The sequence below is a fragment of the Liolophura sinensis genome, chromosome 7 (genome assembly GCF_032854445.1).
Source record: "Liolophura sinensis isolate JHLJ2023 chromosome 7, CUHK_Ljap_v2, whole genome shotgun sequence".
NCBI lineage: Eukaryota > Metazoa > Mollusca > Polyplacophora > Chitonida > Chitonidae > Liolophura > Liolophura sinensis.
Window position 1 is genome coordinate 552,406 of NC_088301.1, and position 16,529 is coordinate 568,934.

The 16,529-nt window shown below is 41.0% G+C and overlaps 1 protein-coding gene across 1 annotated transcript; it reads left to right on the plus strand.

The window, feature by feature from the left end:
• The first annotated feature begins 3,096 nt into the window (after positions 1-3,096).
• On the plus strand, positions 3,097-12,204 carry LOC135471324 (organic cation transporter protein-like). Its single transcript, XM_064750507.1, has 7 exons — positions 3,097-3,243; positions 3,967-4,135; positions 4,928-5,146; positions 6,111-6,337; positions 6,925-7,106; positions 9,647-9,798; positions 10,213-12,204. The coding sequence occupies exons 1-7, from the start codon at positions 3,108-3,110 to the stop codon at positions 10,328-10,330; spliced, it is 1,203 nt and encodes a 400-aa protein (XP_064606577.1). The 5' UTR covers positions 3,097-3,107; the 3' UTR covers positions 10,331-12,204.
• The last annotated feature ends 4,325 nt before the right edge of the window (positions 12,205-16,529 follow it).

The following is a 16,529-nucleotide window of genomic DNA, read 5'->3' on the forward strand; positions in this document are numbered from 1 at the left end:
TTTAATAGCTTTGCTTTATAGCTTTATATTTTCTCTCGCCTATCGAAATGCTCGAGCAAACAGCATTCTCGGTAGCACACAATCAAGTGAGGACGTTATTGTACGGCATTGTTATGTTGTAAAAAGTTACTAATTATTACATAGTTGACAACAATATGCACTACAGTTTTAACCAACATCGGCATATGCGGTAGAACCTGTGCAGGATATTTTCCCTAATACAAAACCTAAGTTGTTGACAATCCTACATTTCTTCAGACTTGCCTCAAATGAAGATAAAAGTGTACACACTCGAATTAGCTAACACAGTGCAAACAGAGTCCAAAATTGCTAACTAATGGTAAACCTAAGGCAGCTATATGCACTTTTTCACGTTAGCTTTGGGGCGATTGTGAATATTCACAACTGGGTCACCGATTGTAATTACTGATTGTAAGTTACAGCTATATAAATAACAAAAACCCAATTAAGTTTCCAAGGCTTTAGGAAGAATAATGGTGAGTTTGGGGGGGGGGGGAGGTTTGCTACTAATAATACCTGTGTTTCTCCTGACCAGGTGTGCCATCCCTGGACTGGACAATGACACGTACAAGATACAGGACTTCCGGCATCAGTGGCTGGTCAACCAGACTATCCCGAAGACCAAGGATGGTTACGAGCGGTGCAAATTGTACAACACCACGTCACCGTGGGACCAGATCAGCCCGGAGAACCGCTCCACCATCACCTGTGATCGATGGGTGTTCGATAAACAGGTGTTCGAGACGACAGCTACAGAAAAGGTGACATACAATATACACAATGCCGTAAAACGAAAACTCGTCCATTCGGTCCAGGCTCCCGGGTGTTCAGGGTCTATAAAGCTTGTCGCCATGGTATACGTGAAAACTGAGTTAAACAACAATCAGAAAAGTGAATAAACAAATCCTACTGTTCACTGATAATGTTCGTAATCAAGAATGTTTCACTTTGCGAAGGTTGGTGGGAATTACCGGCACTGCACAGCGATTTTTGCCACCCCATAGCGTGCCTCTCCATTCTCGGAGTATTGTTTCACACGCGGCAAGCGCTCTTGTCTTACCTTTCCTTCCACCGCACAGCACACTACCTCACCGCACAGCATACTTCTCCACCCACACAGTACACCCTCCGCACAGGGCACTTCCTCACCTGCACAGCACGCTTCCCCATCTGCACAGAATACTTCCTCACAGCACAGCACACTTTCCCACTGAACAGCACACTTCCCCATGCGCACAGAATACTTCCCCACAGCACAGCACACATCCTCACGGGACAGCACACTTTCCACTGAACAGCACACTTCCCCCACACAGCGCACTTCCCCATCCGCACAGCATACTTCTCCACCGCACAACACACTTATCTACTCTTACAATACACTTCCTTACTCACCCTGTACACTACTTCACCGCACAGCACACTTTGCCACCCACACAGCACACTTCTTCACCGCCCAGCGAGTTTTTCCATCCCTAGAACGTCCATTTCCACCCTTACAGCACACTTCCTCACCCTTACAGCACACTTCCTCACCCTTACCGCACACTTCCTCGCCCGCACAGCGAGCTTTTTCATCCCTAGAACGCCCATTTCCATCCACACAGCACACTTCCCCACCCTTACAGCACCCCCCCCCCCACTCTTACAGCACACTCCCTCACCCTTAGAGCACACTTCCTCACCTGCACAGCGAGCTTTTTCATCCTTAGAACGCTCATTTCCACCCGCACAGCACACTTCCCCACCCGCACAGCACACTTCCCCACCCGCACAGCACACTTCCTCACCCGCACAGCGAGCTTTTTCATCCCGACAACCCCCATTTCCACTCACACAGCGCGCTTTGCCGCTAATAGAGCTGCCATTAAGCAGCCTTGGAAGCGCTGTGTACAGCTTCTCCTTGGCACTGGCAAAAGTGGAGACGCAGTAGTCTCGAGGGTTTCCTGTCCAAGGATGAGAGTGACCTAATATTTTGTGTATTTAAAAAAAGGCATGCATCTTGGCCATGATTGGTTCTATATCCTATTTTGTGGGTTTGACATAAAACTTAGCTGCACTGGAGGAGATGATGTTTCTGAAGAAAAAACAGCCAAATCCCTTCCAGCCTAACTGCTTTCTTATCTTGTAGATGTCACTGGTGTGCTCTAACTTGATCCGGAGATCTCATCTCAACATGCTGTTCCAAGGTGGGATCATGTTTGGCTCCCTTGTATTCGGCAACATGGCGGACATGTAAGTATAACATGGCGAATATGTAAGTGTAACATGGCGGATATGTAAGTGTAACATGGCTGGCGGATATATAAGTGTAACATGGCTGGCGGATATGTAAGTGCAGCATGGCGGATATGTAAGTGCAACATGGCGGATATGTAAGTGTAACATGGCTGGCGCATATGTAAGTGCGACATGGCGGATATGTAAGTGGAACATGGCGAATATGTAAGTGCAACATGGCGGATATGTAAATGCAACGTGGCGGATATGTAAGTATAACCTGGTGGATATGTAAGTGTAACATGGCGGATATGTAGGTGCAACATGGCGGATATGTGAATATGACATGGCGGACATGTAAATTTAACATGGCGGATATGTAAGTGTAACATGGCGGACATGTAAGTGTAGCATGGCCGATATGTAGGTGCAACATGGCGGACCTGTGAATGTAACATGGCGGACATGTAAGTTTAACATGGCGGATATATAAGTATAACATATTGTAAGTGTAACATGAGTTGTAGTATAGCGGAAACCCAGCTTTTGTGTTTCCAAGGAGATAGATCTCAGAGACTCCTGAAGTAGGCTTCAGAAAGACTTAAAGAAGCTGTTAGAAAGAAATGTAGGAAAACCGTTAAAATTTATTTAAACTTTGTCGCAATCGTTGATAACTTGGAAGTATGATACATCGGTCTGATGGATTAATGATCTCTCTGTCCGTTGGACTGTTTGCTGTAGTTGTAGTAGTAAATGTGATGTGATTGAAACACGTAATTAAAGTATCGTTTCTGTTTGTAAACATTTCTATTTTGGTACCTATTTTTCTGTTCTGACTGTTTTTCAGGTTTGGAAGAAAAAAGATCATGTTTGCCTCCTTGATGGCATCCCTTGTTGTGGGAATACTGACGACGTGGGTCCCAGAATTTATCAGTTTCTGTTTCTCACGATTCCTGTTGGGAGCTTTCGGATCTGGGGTTTTCCTGAATGCGTTCACACTGGGTACGTGTAATGCACTGTTCATAGATCTGACAGGGTTTGGGGTTTTCCTGAATGCGTACACACTGCGTACGTGTAATGCACTGTTCGTGTATGTGACAGAGTTTGGAGTTTTCCTGAATGCCTTCACGCTGGGAACGTGTAATTCACTGTTCGTGTATGTGACAGAGTTTGGAGTTTTCCTGAATGCCTTCACGCTGGGAACGTGTAATGCACTGTTCGTGTATGTGACAGGGTTTAGGGTCTTCCTGAATGCGAACACACTGAGTACGTGTAATGCACTGTTCGTGTATGTGACAGGGTTTGGGGTTTTCCTGAATGCGTACACACTAGGTATGTGTAATTCACTGTTCGTAGATCTGACAAGGTTTGGGGTTTTCCTGAATACGTACACACTGGGAGCATGTAGTGCACTGGTGGTGTATATGACAGGGTTTGGGTCTTTTCTGAATGCGAACACCCTGGGTACGTGTAATGCAGCTATTCGTGTATATGACAGGGTATGCAGTTTTCCTGATTGCGTTTACATTTGGTACGTGTAATGCAGCTGTTCATGTACATGACAGGTTTTAAGGTTTTCTTAGATGTGTTCACCTTGGGTACGTGTAATGCAGCTGTTCGACATGAGAGGGTTTGGGGTTTTCCTGAATACGTTCACCTAGTGTACGTGTAACTCACGTATTGTTTGTTTATGACAATAATAATGGAAGATTGGGCTCTCCGCAGGTATTGAACTGGTGGGACCGTCCAAGAGGATGTGGACAGGAATGTTTATTGAGGTGTTTTGGGCGATTGGAGAGGCGATTCTTGTCCTGTTGGCTTACTTCATCCGGAACTGGCAGTACTTGCAGCTGGCCATCTCTGTGCCCTCAGTACTCTACATATCCTACTGGTGGTGAGTCACTTGGCAATATTTTCCTTGGAATCACACTTTCTGCTTATATCCACCATCATGGGGGTCGCCGTCGTGTAAATGAAATATTGTTGAGAACGGCGTAAAGCAACAATCGATTATATAAATAACTTTCTGGGTATGTCGCGATCTAATTGACATATACGGACTAGTTTCATTTAACAGCATGACATGAATCTTGAAAGTGATAATTAAATGAGCGTAACATGATAGACGACTATTCCGCGATTTGCGCGAGATGACACTTGCGTGGCGTTTATTTGTGTATTTCGCCCAAGCAATACCGATATTTGTGTTTAGTCCAGACATAAGCTGAGATTAAAAGATATTATTCTACTTGTCCCGTTAACAAGCGGGGTCACAATTAGGAAATCACTTCTTTGGATGTTCACACCAAGAATGGTTTCCACTTGCACAAAGATCCCCTTCGCCAGGGACGTGGCAACAGAATCAGGCAGAGCGAGAACAAGCTATCTGTTGGGTTAAGGGTCTGTCGCCTGCAGGGAAAGCAGTGTTTCATATTACGGAACCCCGTATACTTGTTTTTGTTAAACTTAAAGGTTAAATTTAACTTATACCCCGAGCTGATCGTTTGTCCAAATTGAGTCGTTACGTGAATACGAACCTCTGCAAAATTGCACGCCCACATAATTCTCAACAATTGTTTTCAGAATTTGAGTTATGTAATTTACACCAGCTGGAAATTTACTTCTTTCTTTATTTATGAAGTTGTTCTCAAATAATACCGATCTTGAAATTCTGTTTTCTTTTCAGGCTTATCCCAGAATCCCCTCGGTGGCTAATGTCCAATGGACGTACAGAGGAAGCGGAAAAAATCATTCGTCACGCGGCAAAGGTCAATAAGGTCACATTGCCAGATAAGATCTTTGAGAGTAAGATCGAAGATGAAAAAAACGTTCCACAAATCAAAGTCTACCAGCTGTTTACACACCGAGTCTTACTAGCAAGATCGCTCATTATCTTCTTCAACTGGTACGTTTTTCAACATTGTGGATAGCATGCAATGTTGTAGCGAAATTTGTAATTAAATCGTATTTTAACTTGAAGTAATTATTACCAAAAGCAACTTTCAGACAATGAACGTGCATAAGTTTGTTGGATCATTGAAAATAATGACGTTAACTGTTATTTGTTAGTGCGTAACATTTGATTTTTACCTGTCGGTCAGTGCTGACCCAATCAATGGTATTCTCGTCCACCTGTTTGTCACCAGAGTAGCTTGAGAACCGATTCATGTACTGTTACAAAATTTCTGTATTGTTGTAACAAAATTCCTGTATTATTACAAAATTCCTGTATTGTTACGAAATAAGGTGAACATGTTTATGTCCGGTCCAGTCTACCCGAAATGAGCCTTGTCAGACAATATTTTACGTTGCGCTGACCTTTGAACTACTTTCTTGTTTTGTAAAGAACATTTCAGTTTTCGGCTTTAGCCTAAAATAGCTTTGTGAAACAAGACTTGGACTACTTACCTGTAACTGGTTTGACTTAATACATCACACATACTATATATATTTCAACTGCGATGAAAACTGCTGACTGTTTCTTTTTACCAATAGCAACCTTTCTTCCAAATTAATCATATATATGTATGTTTAAAAATGTTACGGCCAAACACAGTTTGTTGCCCACTTGTGTTACATTTTAAGCTTGAACTTAAATTTATGCAGCTCACGAAAGTTAAATAACAAAAAAGAAATAGAAAAGTTAATGGGTTTTAAAATGCTTAATCTATTTTTGAAGGTGGCGGGCTGAATATAGTGATTTGGAATCTTCATCTGTTATGAATTGTTTATCACGTTATATAATTTATCGATACTGACAGGAGCTGATAAAAGCAATCAAACTTCACACTCGTCTATATTTTTTACTTTGATATCCGGGTCATATTCGACCGCAGTGTCATTATGAACGATGTATTTTTACCTGGCAGGTGTGTCGTGAGCATGGTGTATTACGGCCTCTCTCTGAACAGTGGGTACCTTTACGGGGGCGTGCACCTTAATTTCTTCCTCTCAGTCGTCGTTGAGTTCATCGCATACGCCATGTGCTTTCCGCTCTTGGACCGGATTGGACGAAAGGCCCTTCACTCAACGTGTATGATCGTTGGGGGCGTGGCTTGTTGCTGTACAATCTTCACAGTCTTGTATTTGTCTGAGGGTATGTATAGAAAGTTAGTAGCCCAAGTCGTCATGGCATCTATATAAACATTTGGGCCCTTTGCCCAAAGAGATTGTAGCTACTATCAATTTTAGACTCTTTGCTTTCAGAAGAACAAGCCTTAATGTGCACAGACCTCTGGATTTCTTTATTAACTAATTACCGTGAATCAGGAGTTTTGATTCCTGCTTGGCTTAGCTTATCCTCAGGATGTAAATTCTTTTGACCACACTGCATTCGTCCAATGCTTTCAGAGGTGTGGATTATCCTATATGTAGGGTTAATTACATTATAGTGCCCAGTCGCAGTGACGTGATTGATAATTCATAAAATCGAAGTGTGTTCGAGCCATATTGAGCATTCCCGGTTGAAAACTGTTCTTTGATTTACACAAAAGGTAACTCCAAGACATTATGTCTGATTGGTTAGAGGTTGAGGTTTGGTGGAAAAGAGGATAGTCTGAATTCCTAACACCCAGGCCGAACCGCATAGTTTGCTAGATCTAAATACATCCATCATAATGTAGGGAGCACAAATTTTCAATAAAAATATGCTGTAGTTTACATTTCTCACATTTTTTCTTTCAGAATACCAACCGGTTACAACGGCTTTGTCGTTGATAGGAAAACTTGGAGCATCAGCAGCATTTGCTATCATCTACATCTTCTCATCGGAACTTTTCCCCACTGTTGTTCGGAATGGCGGCATGGGTGTCAGCTCGATGAGCGCCCGTGTCGGCAGTATGGCATCCCCGTACATCGCTGACTTGGTAAGTCTTTGTCGTGACCCGAATTCCTAACAGGCAGAAAGCCGGTAATGGTAACATAATCACGACCTGGATGCTCATCTACAGGTAGATTATAGAGAAGAGGGTTGATACTGAACACGTGGGCTACCGAACTGAATGAATGAATGAAAGAGTGAATAATAAATTAACTCCACGCCGGCGATATTTCTGTCATATCGTGTCGGCAGAACCGATAGACTTTTTGATTTGGTGGCCCAACACTCTGTGCTGAAATCATCCGGATGTTTCTGCCGTTTTCGTGAAAGCTTTTTGAAAGCTTTAAAAGTTCTAAAAGGAAAACTTTTCATTGGATAAAATTTGGTGATTTTAGGCACAAGGTTACGAGGCAAAGTTTTGCTGTTTTGGTTAACTTTATTCACGTAATATGGCGGCCATCTTAGGTTTTAATCAAAACCTTTAAAATCTTCTTCTACGAAAGTAACTACGAAACCGTACACCATGCCTGTGGACTGGGGATCTTTTGTAAAGAAAACAACACTCAACGCCGCTTATTCCTAACTATTTAGACCAAAATTTCATATCTTTATAGTCTCCTGATATTTCCTGTCAGCTACATGCACTCTCTATTCGCCCGTCCCCAGGCAAACCAGATGGGACACTGGAGCGAGGGGAATGCACACCATGTGTCCAGCAGCCTGAAATGTACATAATTTGGTACATGTTTGGTGATCGCCAAATCCTTAACACTGGCAAGAAATCAGGATCACGCGTAGTGTGGGGTTCAAAAATGCTTTCTCTCCGTGTTTCCTGTATTTGTAAATACTGTTACGGTTTGTACATGCAGGTTCAATTTGTGATTTTTCCATTGTCTATGTACTTCGACAGTTCAATCAAGCTATTCGTCGTTATGTGCGTTAGCATCTGTTAGTAAGCTGTGTTTTAAGAGGAATGAGTGAAGCGTGTGAACATCAATGTTAGTTCATTCCATTCTTGAAACCATCGAGAAATCAGAATTTTCCTGATAGTTTTACTGACAATAACATGTTGTCTTTCAACCTGTCGAAAAAATGTAGCGTAAAATTTATTCCTACTTTACTCTTCAACAACAACAAGAATTGAGTGATACTCATCTATAGGTCTATATGATTCACGATGTGGCTTGGTGTACAGTAGATGGACTAAACATGGAAATTTTACTTTTTTATATGCTTTTGATGCGAGAAATCTTAATGTATGGTATAATAGTCTTCATTTCAGGTAAGAAACCTTAATGAAGAAAGACATTTATTATACGTACGGTAAATGGATAGTTTAGCATGAATAGGAACCTCTTCACTCAAAATTATACAAGCAGTCGGGTCTTCTTATGTGGAGCCTTCTTATGTGTTGCTGTTCCAGTTATTTTTGAAAACTTTGCTTTCTGTATAGCTGTTTATGACATTTATACAAGATAGGAAATCAAAGAAAGAAGAATATATTTACTTTTGTCAAAGATTTATTTAGCTTTTCAAAAGCTAATATATATGAGCGAAAGAACAGCAAAGGAAAGGAACAGTTACGATTTACTCTCTCCAAAAGATAACAACCATCTTGTGCACACAAAACTTTCGGCTGGAAAATGCTTTAGGTATAATCTTCACGTGGAAAATTCTTTGAGGAAGCTTATATGGGGACCTCCCTCCACCAATAGCTTGTGTAGCACAGAGGCGTTCTGTATCAAGGTGCAGGTAACTTTATCAAGCCTGCACTTCACACAAACCATACATCGTTCCACAAACGCTTACTATCAGGTATGACATTTCGAGGCTGTAGCTTTCCATTCGATTCAGTAATCCTTTTTGGGATTTCATGATAGCATCAGGTAAATTGCTCAACGTGACCAACACATATTGGCCTAATGTACAGTGTTTCTGCTAATGTAATGTCTTCCTGATGAACCGTAACTCATGTTTACAACAACATCTTTGCGGGCGACAAAGGTTCTCCTGGATGCTATTTTTGCGGTACTGTATAGACACTCATACAAAGATTACAGCCAGAGAATGATGCATAGCTTTGAAAAACTGTTGTTCTTGACTAACTAAAGTTTCCCGTTCCTTTCTCCTTCATAAACGACAAATAAAAAGTTAAATGATTTGCCTTCATTTTACCACCCTCCAAATGCTGACCTTGGCTTTTTTTACCATTTAGAACAGAGGTATACAGTCACAATACATGTTATGCTTTTATTTGTGTAATTCAGTGACATTCTTAGACGTTATTTCTGGCAAAAACGGTGTCGTTCTGGCACAAAAGGCAAATATAACGTGGCACAAAGTGAAAGTATTGCATTTTTTTGCTGTTTTCTTATTCGACATTGGGCCTTGATGCTTGTCCACGGATATCGCTGTAACGAACGTAACAGCTTTAATTGTTATTTAATACTACTGGGTTATGTAAGGTTTCTTCAGCTTGCTACTTCCACATTCTGAAAAGCAAAATAAGCAAAAGTCTTTTGTCAAGTTCGCATGGATTGTTTATATCAGAGCACACCATGACATTTTCTGTTTCCTCATTCCCAGGGCCAGCTTGCTGGAGGTAACTTCGGGGTCGCCTTACCGCTCATTATCTTCGGGGGTCTCTCCGTGTTAGCTGGCGTAGCCTCGTTATGGTTACCGGAAACTCTGAACCGGAAGCTGCCGGAAACCATCCAAGATGCGATTGATTTTAAGAAGTAAGTTAGAGTTTGTAAGTTCTGATGACGCGATCTGTAAACTTATAGACCTTCAACTTGTAGTGAAAACACCGCTTTGACGTTAGAATTTCGAAAAAATTGGACAGGGACTTAATATAAACATTGGGTTATTCCCTTTTACAAGACTTATCTATGTATTTAGGCCTGCCTATAAGACGAAATTCTCCGCTTCAATACCAAACTGATCATATTTGAATGTGAACATATTTGAAGGCACTACAAATGTAAACTATAAGCCTACTGAAATACTAAAATTTAAAATTCTAAGTTTTTCTTTAATTATTAACTGTTTGCAAAAGTACGTTTGATATAATTTTCAACTATATCCAGAATATGGATAAAACGTGAGGGAGCTATAAATAATAGGCTAAACTCATTTTCCGCTTTTTCCAGTCAAAAGCCAGAAGGCCACGCGGACAAGCAGCGAATGGGAAAAGCGAAAGTCGTGGGAATCAGCGCTCGCAAACTGGACTTCGACAATCCAGCTCTTGAGGGAGACGATGTCCTGTAACCGGCGGGGATTTACCAATGTCTGGCTGAATTCAAATGCAGCAATTGTTATGTTATGATGTCATCTAATACAGTATATAGACTAACTCGGCTAACTTATCAGAATGTATAGGCTGAGGAGATCTTAGTGAGGCCTGATACCCCAGGTTTACTTTTATCTCACAAAATCTCGGCTACAGCTGTTTATATATATATTTAGAGTGGTGCTTTAAAGTGCGCACAATTATGCGTCATATAACGATTAAGTAGCCTGGTTTTTATATGGGAAACCTAGAGCGCCTAAACAGAAACAAATTAGAACCACAATGTAGTCCTTCACCAGAAAGCGAATTGCCATGCAGTTCTACTGTGAACTCATCGTAGCCAGAATAATGCCATTGAGTCGTTGTGCCATCAGATAGACCTGCTTGACCACTGCCGGGAATCTGGAAATGTTCATCGTGCAAAATAATCAGTTACATGTATCTAATATGATCATGGATGGGTCTGACTGCACGAGTTCGGACCCGAACACTTTAGATTAAAGAACCCAGTTCCGACAGAAACACTGAATTCTTCGAATAATCAGACCTGACACAATGGTTCAGAACGATTCATGATGTAACACGCCATTTTATGGATACAACCAATGTGTTTGGTGTTTTTCGTGAAATTTTTCCTGATGTGACGCCAACATTTTCCTGACGTATCATTGGATGAGGCAGATGTGGCGTTAGGCAAAACAAGTTCGCTTGAACAAATATCAGAAATGTGGGTACGGTGTTATTTGCTGCTCTACTTCAGCGATATGGTCCGACTGAAGTGGAAGGGGTAAAAACTTTGAATCTCTAAAGTCATCTAAGAGGTGCCAAAAAGGCATTAAAGGTCTCCCAACGTTCTGTTATTCAGGAAATCAATCCAGATTATCTCGATCCTTATATTTCATTTTCGTTTCTTTTAACGGTCCATAGTTTTGGAACTGGTAAGAATCTTTGAGATTGTTTTCCTAAATCCGGGATATCTCAGCCGCGGAAGCGGGAATAATGTACATATGTATGTAGCCGGTGATGTATAACTCTCGTATCATTTGTGACGCACGCCTGAAGTTTCACTTGGCTGAAAACGCCGTCAGATGTCATTGCCAAACTGATATTCGTTTTCAGTTTTCCTTTGTTACTCATGTTTCATTCCGCGATATGTTTAGAGCTGCAGCTTTTTCATACTCAATTGACTTGTATTTATGCTTGAATGATGAGTATCTCTATCATGATGAGTATCCCAATCCCAATCATGATGAGTATCCCAATCCCAATCATGATGGGTATCCCAATCATGATGAGTATCCCAATCCCAATCATGATGCGTATCCCAATCCCAATCATGATGAGTATCCCAATCCCAATCATGATGAGTATCCCAATCCCAATCACGATGAGTATCCCAATCCCAATCACGATAAGAGTATCCCAATCACAATCATGATGAGTATCCCAATCCCAATCACGATAAGAGTATCCCAATCCCAATCTTGATGAATATCCCAATCCCAATCACGATGAGTATCCCAATCCCAATCATGACGCGTATCCCTGTCCCAATCATAATGGGTATCCCAATCCCAATCATGATGAGTATCCCAATCCCAATCACGATGAGTATCCCAATCCCAATCATGATGGGTATCCCAATCCCAATCATGATGGGTATCCCAATCCCAATCACGATGAGTATCCCAATCCCAATCATGATGCGTATCCCAGTCCCAATCATGATGAGTATCCCAATCCCAATCATGATGAGTATCCCAATCCCAATCATGATGAGTATCCCAATCCCAATCACGATGAGTATCCCAATCCCAATCATGATGAATATCCCAATCCCAATCACGATGAGTATCCCAATCCCAATCATGATGGGTATCCCAATTCCAATCATGATGGGTATCCCAATCCCAATCATGATGAGTATCCCAATCCCAATCACGATGAATATCCCAATCCCAATCATGATGGGTATCCCAATCCCAATCATGATGGGTACCCCAATCCCAATCACGATGAGTATCCCAGTCCCAATCATGATGCGTATCCCAGTCCCAATCATGATGAGTATCCCAATCCCAATCATGATGAGTATCCCAATCCCAATCATGATGAGTCTCCCGATCCCAATCATGATGAGTATCCCAATCCCAATCATGATGAGTATCCCAATCCCAATCATGATGCGTATCCCAATCCCAATCATGATGGGTATCCCAATCATGATGAGTATCCCAATCCCAATCATGATGAATCTCCCGATCCCAATTATGATGAGTATCCCAATCCCATTCATGATGAGTATCCCAATCCCAATCATGATGAGTATCCCGATCCCAATCATGATGAGTATCCCGATCATGATGAGTATCCCAATCATGACAATTTACTAAAAGTGCGGAACAAATCGTCCGTCACACCAGCTACTTGCTTAAAGGTGGAGAAAACATAAAAATTTCATAAATTTCAGATGACACACAGCGCGAAAAGTTGATTATTAATGGTGGTCTTCAATATTTTTTTAATTTTTTTTGTAAAGAGAGAAAAACACTTGAAATGACTTTTGTATGGTGGGTATTTTGGACCACCTTTTGGTATATGTACTCTCTGTGCAATAATGCTATAAATGAGGACATAACACATGTTTGATAAATATATTTGCAGTCTTCTCAGCTAACAAATGTGTTCAATCTGGATTTTTATAATATTTATATTTTCAGTATATTTATAAATATTATTATAATTCAGATTAAATGCATATGTTTGAATTGTAGCTTTACGCCATACTGCTGAATTCTTGAGATTCGTCGTCCAGTAAATGTGATTATCCACTCATCACTGCGTGTATGAAGATACTTTACCTTACTTAAAAGTCTCATATTGGGCAATTTGACTCGTTTTAAAGATTTATGCTCTTGTATACGAATATATATATTCGTGCAGCAGGCGATACAGAAAGTAATATAACAAAACCTTCATTTATACCAGTTTATACCAGAGTTTATCAGTGTGCGAAGCCACTGCCAACATGGTGCCATGAATGGCGATGTGTACGCCTATGTCTTTTATGTCGAAAGTATACATGTATAGGATAAATGTAACATTATAAGTCTGTTAAATACAAGTTTCTCAACATACTGAACTCTGCGTTCTCAGTGCGCCCGAGAAGCGCAACAGTTTGATGAACAGAGTTTCAAATGATAGGCCTATGCGTTTTCAGGGATATTTTGTAAAGATATTATTAACACTCCGGTGATCGTATAAAGAGTGCACATTTCTGGGACGAGATTAGGCGAAAACCCATTCAACTGAAGCGCCTTAAACTCACTCAAAGACTGCGTGGATTATGTATATGGTGTTTTAAATGTGTGTGCCCGACTGAATTAGCTTGAGTACTATATTGTGAAACCACTCGTGTAAAATTTCTGGAGACGAAAAATAAAGAAGAATTTTCAAGTAGAAAACTGCGTCAATATTATTTTCAAGAACATAGTTAAACGGGCCTACAAATGAAGTGAACCTCAGTAGAAAGTTAAGACTTATATCTGAAAATGAGCTCACTTAATTTTTATTAGCCTTTTATATGCATTCAAGTGTAGGGATTGTCAGGTCCTGTACAATATACAAAAAACCTTTTTTATTTACATAGGCTATACTGAGAGTATATGAGGTCACACAACTTTTTCACACGTGTGTGTTCAGGTCTGAATAAAATTGTGGTCAACTTTAGTCAGGTAATGTGTGTCAGTACATACAGCTTTTCGTCGTCTTTCTACTGATGCTTTATTCAGTTTTCTATTTTTCATTTTCCCGTAAGAAATTTGCTACACTCTTTTCATGCATTGACCTCAATCATAGGAATTTCGTTATAATCAACATATTTTCTATGGTGCCTTATCATTACTCAAACATGCGTGCCATGAAAAAAGTTAATAACTTAAACGATAACAAACCTGACGAAATACTAATGACAGCGATAACTGCGATCTGGTCATACACAAGGGATGAAGCTGAGAGCACATCGGGATAGTTAGTGTATGGTCAGACATAAGTGATGAATTTGAGAGCACAGCGGGATAATTGGTATCTGGTCAGACAGATAGGATGAGTTGCGAGCACAGGAGAATAATTGTTGTCTTGTCATACATAAGCGATGAAGACGAGAGCACAGCGGGATAATTGGTGTCTGGCCATACACAAGGGATGAAGCTGAGTACAGCGGGATAATTGGTGTCTGGCCATACACAAGGGATGAAGTTGATAACACAGAGGGATAGTTGGTATCTGGTCATACGCAAGGGATGAAGCTGAGAGCACAGGAGAATAATTGTTGTCTGGTCAGACATAAGTGATAAAGCTGAAAGCACAGCGGGATAATTGGTATCTGGTCAGACATAAGCGATGAAGTTGAGAGCACAGGATGATAATTGGTATCTCGTCAGACATAAGGGATGGAGCTGATAACACAGCGGGATAATTGGTCATAGATAAGTGATGAAGCTGAGAGCACATGGGATAATTTTGTCTGTTCATACATAAACGATGGAGCTGAGAGCATAGCCTGATAATTGGTATCTGGTCATACATAAGGCATGGAGCTGAGAGTACAGCGGGATAGTTGGTGTCTGGTCATACATAAGGCATGGAGCTGAGAGTACAGCGGGATAGTTGGTGTCTGGTCATACATAAGCGATGTAGATGATAGCACAGTGGGATAGTTGGTATGAGTGCTTCAAATGTAGCGCCGAAAGCTGTACATTTTCTCAGAGAGCTGTTCGTTTTCCCACAGAGCTGCGATGAAGGAAAGAACTATGTCCATGTATTGGCTACGAGATAAACACACGGACACACGGCGAATGAGTGACACAATCAAAGCGCGACTGAGATACTTGTTTAATTGTTATTTGACCTGGAACTCATTCACGGACTACGAATTTGAACTTTGATATGGAATTCATGCCTCGAATATTCACTGTCTGCCCGGCATCATTGAAAACTGATGACCGCTCCTCTCTTGTGTGTTACCGGCTTTATTTCTTATTTGTATAATTTCTTACATACCTTTGTCTTTGGGAGCTAGTGTTAAACGCTGTTTTGGAAATGGATCTTGCGATTATCGACTTGGAACGCCTTTTACGGACAACGAATGGTATATGAATGTCGGACATGACGCATATATATACAAATACGGGTCACTATACATGTAAGAATCTATGCCATGAAAAAGACATTCGTATATCAGCCGTGAACCAATACGGACCTTCCAGGTAAATAATCGCAAGGCCAATTCCCAAAACGATGTATAACACAAACCACCAAAGATCTCAGAAACTATATAAAGTACGAAAATAGGACGAAATCATGCAGAGTGAAGCATTCAACAGTTTTCGTTGGAAAGATGCAAGGTGTGGTCTAAGCGACTGAGTTAAATCAGTATTCAAATCGTGCACCATGGTAGAATATCATGTTGTCCATCTTTGTTAGGGTCAAAACTTTTGGATCTTTGTGCAAATGTAGGTCCAGACAAGATGTATCATCTGGAGAGTGGTTTCCTTTAAATCCAACGAAGGTGGGTAAATGTCTTTCTCAGTCTTTGCTATATATGGATTGTTTAAAGCTAGCCGATCAACATAACGTTTAGTTAGTATTTGTTTTACGCCTTAATACTTTCTGTATATAGTCGTCTTCATAGGATAACAGGTATAAGTCCGCCAAAGGCGGGGAGGGAGCCACAATATCTACCTATCGGAATACTTATACACTGTTGATGTATGGTTTCTTCGAATATGATGTCTCCGAGATGTTATTAATGAGAAATTCAAGCAACTCAGTGAGCATCGAAGCATCCCATGAACGGTAACCTTTGTATGTAGTGGAATTGAAGAAGGCTTTGTTGCCTTTGACGTTACTATAGCCGTGACCGGTTTTATTGAACACCGAAGCAATTAGAAACAAGTTTATTTCATTTATACGACAGCGGCCAACATTATGGACAGAGCCCGGACGAAACCCACGATCATCCACAGGCTGATCCAGACCTTACCACGTACGACCAGAGAGGAAGGCAGCATGAGTTGGACTTGAACTCACATCGACCGCATTGGTGGGAGACTCCTGGATCATTTCGCTGCCTTGACATGAACGTTTCGTAGTAGTGCTGCACATTTAGGCCCTACC

Bases quoted from the DNA above. Each gene is read 5' to 3' on its own strand.
- LOC135471324 (XM_064750507.1), top strand. From the start codon at position 3,108: ATGTTTGCCTCCTTGATGGCATCCCTTGTTGTGGGAATACTGACGACG. The intron at 4,136-4,927 runs GTGAGTCACTTG...TTTTCTTTTCAG, and splicing joins CTCTACATATCCTACTGGTG to GCTTATCCCAGAATCCCCTC. The intron at 5,147-6,110 runs GTACGTTTTTCA...TTTACCTGGCAG, and splicing joins CTCATTATCTTCTTCAACTG to GTGTGTCGTGAGCATGGTGT.